This window comes from Magallana gigas, chromosome 6 (assembly GCF_963853765.1).
Source record: "Magallana gigas chromosome 6, xbMagGiga1.1, whole genome shotgun sequence".
Taxonomy (NCBI): Eukaryota; Metazoa; Mollusca; class Bivalvia; order Ostreida; family Ostreidae; genus Magallana; species Magallana gigas.
The window spans coordinates 3475796-3480013 of record NC_088858.1 but is presented as its reverse complement, the minus strand read 5'-3'; the positions used below and the strand labels follow the sequence as shown (position 1 = coordinate 3480013).

Sequence of the window (4218 nt, the reverse complement as noted above, 5' to 3'; positions counted from 1 at the left end):
AACTGGAGGTATGTTGTATCTTTCGTTTATCATTTTCCCAAGTAGGTTAATTGTTAAAGAATATTGTGTTTAAAAAATACTGTATCACATTATTATGTAAATGAAAACTGTTAGAATGATATTTTATAACTTTTGATTGTAAATCTCTGATACATATAATAATATAGCATATAAATTTAAAACATGTGACATTAATTTCTATCAAAATTATATATTTTAGATAATATCCTGATCAAAATGGGGATATGTGAAAACTGGTATGAAAGATATGAAAAATTTACTGAGACTAGATTTGAAAACTTGGGATCATTTATAACAAAATATCCTAAATCAATCATGTGCGTATGTATAGTATTGAATCTCATCTTTTTGCTCGGATTTCTGAATTTGTCGATTGAAAATGATGTTGAGATTTTATACACCCCAAGCAACAGTCAGGCGTACAAAGATAGAGAGTTTCTGAAAAACATGTACTCAGATCCAACGACGAAAAATTTTGAGTCATACCAGCTTGAAACCTTTGGAAGATACGTTGATATTATGATCATTTCCAAAAATAAGTCAGAAATCATGAATCAACAATATATTGATGAAATAAATAATATTAATTGGTTTATAGAGAACACAATAGTGGTCTCTGATACAAGTGGAGCAGTATACAGATTTGCTGATGTTTGTGCGTTGAGCAGTTCTGGATGTTCTGTACTTGGTGGTGTTGTTTTGAATGCTGACTTTCAAAAACAGTTCATCAGTAGAAATGTGACATATCCTGTTTATAACTCTGAGTTATTGTCTCCGATATTTGCAAATGCACGTATTCAAAATGATAAACTTCACTCTACTATCGGTGTTAAATTGAGATATTATCTGCGACAAAATACGTCAATGTCCAGTAATTGGGAGAATTCGTTTTTAACACACATTGCAAAACTACAAACAAACGCAACAAATATTGCATATGCGAACTCCGGGTCTCTTGGTACAGAATTAGACAAAGCCACAAATAGCGATATTAAGTTTTTCTCGTTGACATTTACAGTAATGATGACATATGCTTGCCTAGCTTCAGCATCGTCTTGGGTGAAATGCAACAATATTGCAAATAGAATAAATCTTGGAATAGCAGGAGTAATCACACCAGTCTTAGGAATAGGAGCAGCCCTTGGTCTTGTTAGTGGAATTGGAGTAAAGTTCACAAATATCGTTGGCGTTATGCCTTTCCTGATAATTGGTAAATAATATTTTGAACAATGTAGATATGTTTAAGATACATGTTTCTGTAATTTTTTAAGTTCGAACAAATAAAAAAATAATAAATATTTTTTCAATTTAGGTATTGGCATCGATGATATGTTTGTCTTAATGTCTGGGATGGCCGAGGCTCGATCTCTGTTGGAAGTATCAGTTGAAGAGAGAATGAAAAGCATGCTTGGCAAGAGTGGAATTTCAATAACAATAACTTCAATCACAAACCTCTTGGCATTTGGTGTGGGAGCGACTTCAGTTTTTATCAGCATCAGAAACTTTTGTATTTACACTGGTCAGTGCTGTAGACATGTTGGATATCTTGTAAATTTAAGCATCAATCATTGTCATTGTACGTTCATATTAATTTTTTCCAATCTTGATTTGTATACTTTTAGGGGTTGCAGTTACATTTTGCTACATCAATCAACTGTTCTTCCTTTGTCCAGCGATATGTCTCAATGAAATGCGTACAAATGGAAAGCGACATTTCTGTTTCTGTTGTATAAAACTAGAAGATCATGTAGAAGAAGGAGATACACAGGAAAACAAAAAAACCATGAAATATATCTGCACGTCTGGAAATATACCAGAAAAACGAGAGGATTTGGAAAATTTCCTGGAAAAATATCCCAAAAAAATTGCTATTAAAATATTATCTCACATTGCAGGAAAAACAATCATAGGCATTTTGTTTATATCATATATAGTATCGGCAATAATTGGAGCAGTTTCTTTGAAACAAGGCCTACTTTTGTTCAATCTTGTTTCAGAAAATTCTTATTTTCATACATACAGTACCTGGGATGACAAATATTTTACAATGGAACCTGTAATTGCAATTTGTATAAAATATGAGCAAGCATACTACATGCACTCAACGCAAGTAGAGATTTCAAAAACTATAGCCCAGGCTAAACTAGACAAGGGGATAGATGATGCATTTGAAATTAATTGGTTATCAGCATACAGACAATCCTCTTTGTATGACAACACTTCAGAGACAAATTTTATGGCTTCTTTGAAAATATTTCTAAATAACGTACCAAAATTTTCGAACGACATAAAGTTTGACAATTCGAAATCAAAAATATTATCTTCAAAATTTTACATAAAATCAAAAAACTTAAAATCTACTGACGATCAAGGCTCTCTTATGCAACGACTCCGTAAAATTTGTGATGATTCAGAACTTCCATGCTTGTTTTATACACCTGCCTTCATCTTTTATGAGCAATATGTTCAAATATTACCTAGTACATTGTTGACGGTAGGCATAGCAGTTGCTGTGATATTAGTTATCACTTTTATCTTTATGCCAAAAGTTTTAGTAGTTATAATTGTAGTGATAACAGTGGTTAGTATCATTATTGGTATTTTTGGATTTATGTACTACTGGGATCTAACTCTTAGCTCTATTACTATGATCCATCTTGTTATGAGCGTCGGCTTTTCTGTAGACTTTAGTGTGCATATCTGTCATTCTTTTTTATCTGCAAGATTGGAGAAAGATGTGATGAAAAAGGCTCTTGATAAAGCAGGCGGGCCAGTATTCAATGCAGCTCTCTCGTCTTTGCTTGGCATATTAATGTTATTTTTTTCCGAAAGCTATGTTTTTCGATCTTTTGGAAAGGTTATGCTTTTGGTCGTCGTTTTCGGTCTTATTCACGCTGCATTTTTTCTACCACTTTTATTAAATGCTTTCGTATTGTGCGCCAATAGAAATAGAGTTGCAGCCGATCCACCAGAACTTAAGATAGACGAAATTAAAATGTGTTAACTTGATTAAGATTATTTATGATATGCGCGACGTTTTTAATAGAACATTGTGCTTTCAATTTACTTACTTTTTGAAAGTTTTTTTCCTGTCTAAAATATTATTAATTATTAAAGTAATCACAAAATAATGTTGGTTAAGATGATATTCTTTTGATTAACAATATGATGAAGCAAACGATATTTTGTGATTTTAGTTCTTTATATTTTCTTTTTTGGTTAATTTTTTGCAATTTTCATTATTTGCTTTTAATATCGTAATGAGTGTCCATTTACATCTGATCCATGAAACATCTTTTTTTTCATTTTTTCTTAAATCAATATTCAAACAGATTGCAATCAAATATGAAATGTTATATACATGTAGCTTACTTATTTCATTGATTTATCATATGTTAAAAAATTGTCGAAATCCCATTTTATATTTTATTGTATTCAAAATAAAGGTCACTAAAAATTGCCCTCATATTTTAAATCCAAGGAAGAAATCTACTTGTATAAACAATATTTTTCATTTAATATTTGTTTAGCCAACTATGTTACGGAAATAAAACTGTTCATATATATATTTTTATAACAGTGGGTCCTCTCTGAAGTGTACATTTTAGATCTAAATATAGCGTTTAAAATAATAATCTTAATATGTTAATCCGGTTTTTTTGGTACAAATATAACTTATACAAACTGTTTAACTGCTTTATTAGATTGCTTTTTTTTTTTTACATTTTATGAAAAATAAATTTCTGTTAATCCAAAAATTGGTATTCGTTAATCCACTTAAATTCTCAAATTAATTGTCTTTTTCTAGATAATTTTTATTGAAACCATATAGTTTTTTTGTAAATCTTTGTTTTTCCTTCAAATTAATTTTAACAAATTATTGTTATAATAACTGGACTATTAAAGGACTTGAAAAGTGTTCAATATGTTGAATCTTGTTCATATGTGTTATTACGAAAGCGTTATGAACTAACAACAACCAAAGCTAATATGTTTGGTTAATTGTATAAATTAAATGGAAAAAGCAACGTACTTAGATAAAAAAATCAATGAAATCATTTCCTTACTTATCATTTTTGCTGACAGTTTAACTGAATCTAAAACAAGATTGTTCATCTGCCTTTAATTTGTTTTAGTTATACACAATTATCACATTAGCCTTCTGTCAATTTATAATTATATATATATAGTCTTCAT

General features: G+C 30.0%; 1 protein-coding gene across 1 annotated transcript; it reads left to right on the top strand.

Annotated features, from left to right (window-relative positions):
• Nucleotides 1–906: 906 nt before the first annotated feature.
• Nucleotides 907–3025, top strand: LOC117689068 (patched domain-containing protein 3-like). Its single transcript, XM_066087083.1, has 4 exons — nucleotides 907–1231; nucleotides 1334–1540; nucleotides 1644–1715; nucleotides 2436–3025. The coding sequence occupies exons 1-4, from the start codon at nucleotides 1042–1044 to the stop codon at nucleotides 3023–3025; spliced, it is 1059 nt and encodes a 352-aa protein (XP_065943155.1). The 5' UTR covers nucleotides 907–1041.
• Nucleotides 3026–4218: the final 1193 nt, after the last annotated feature.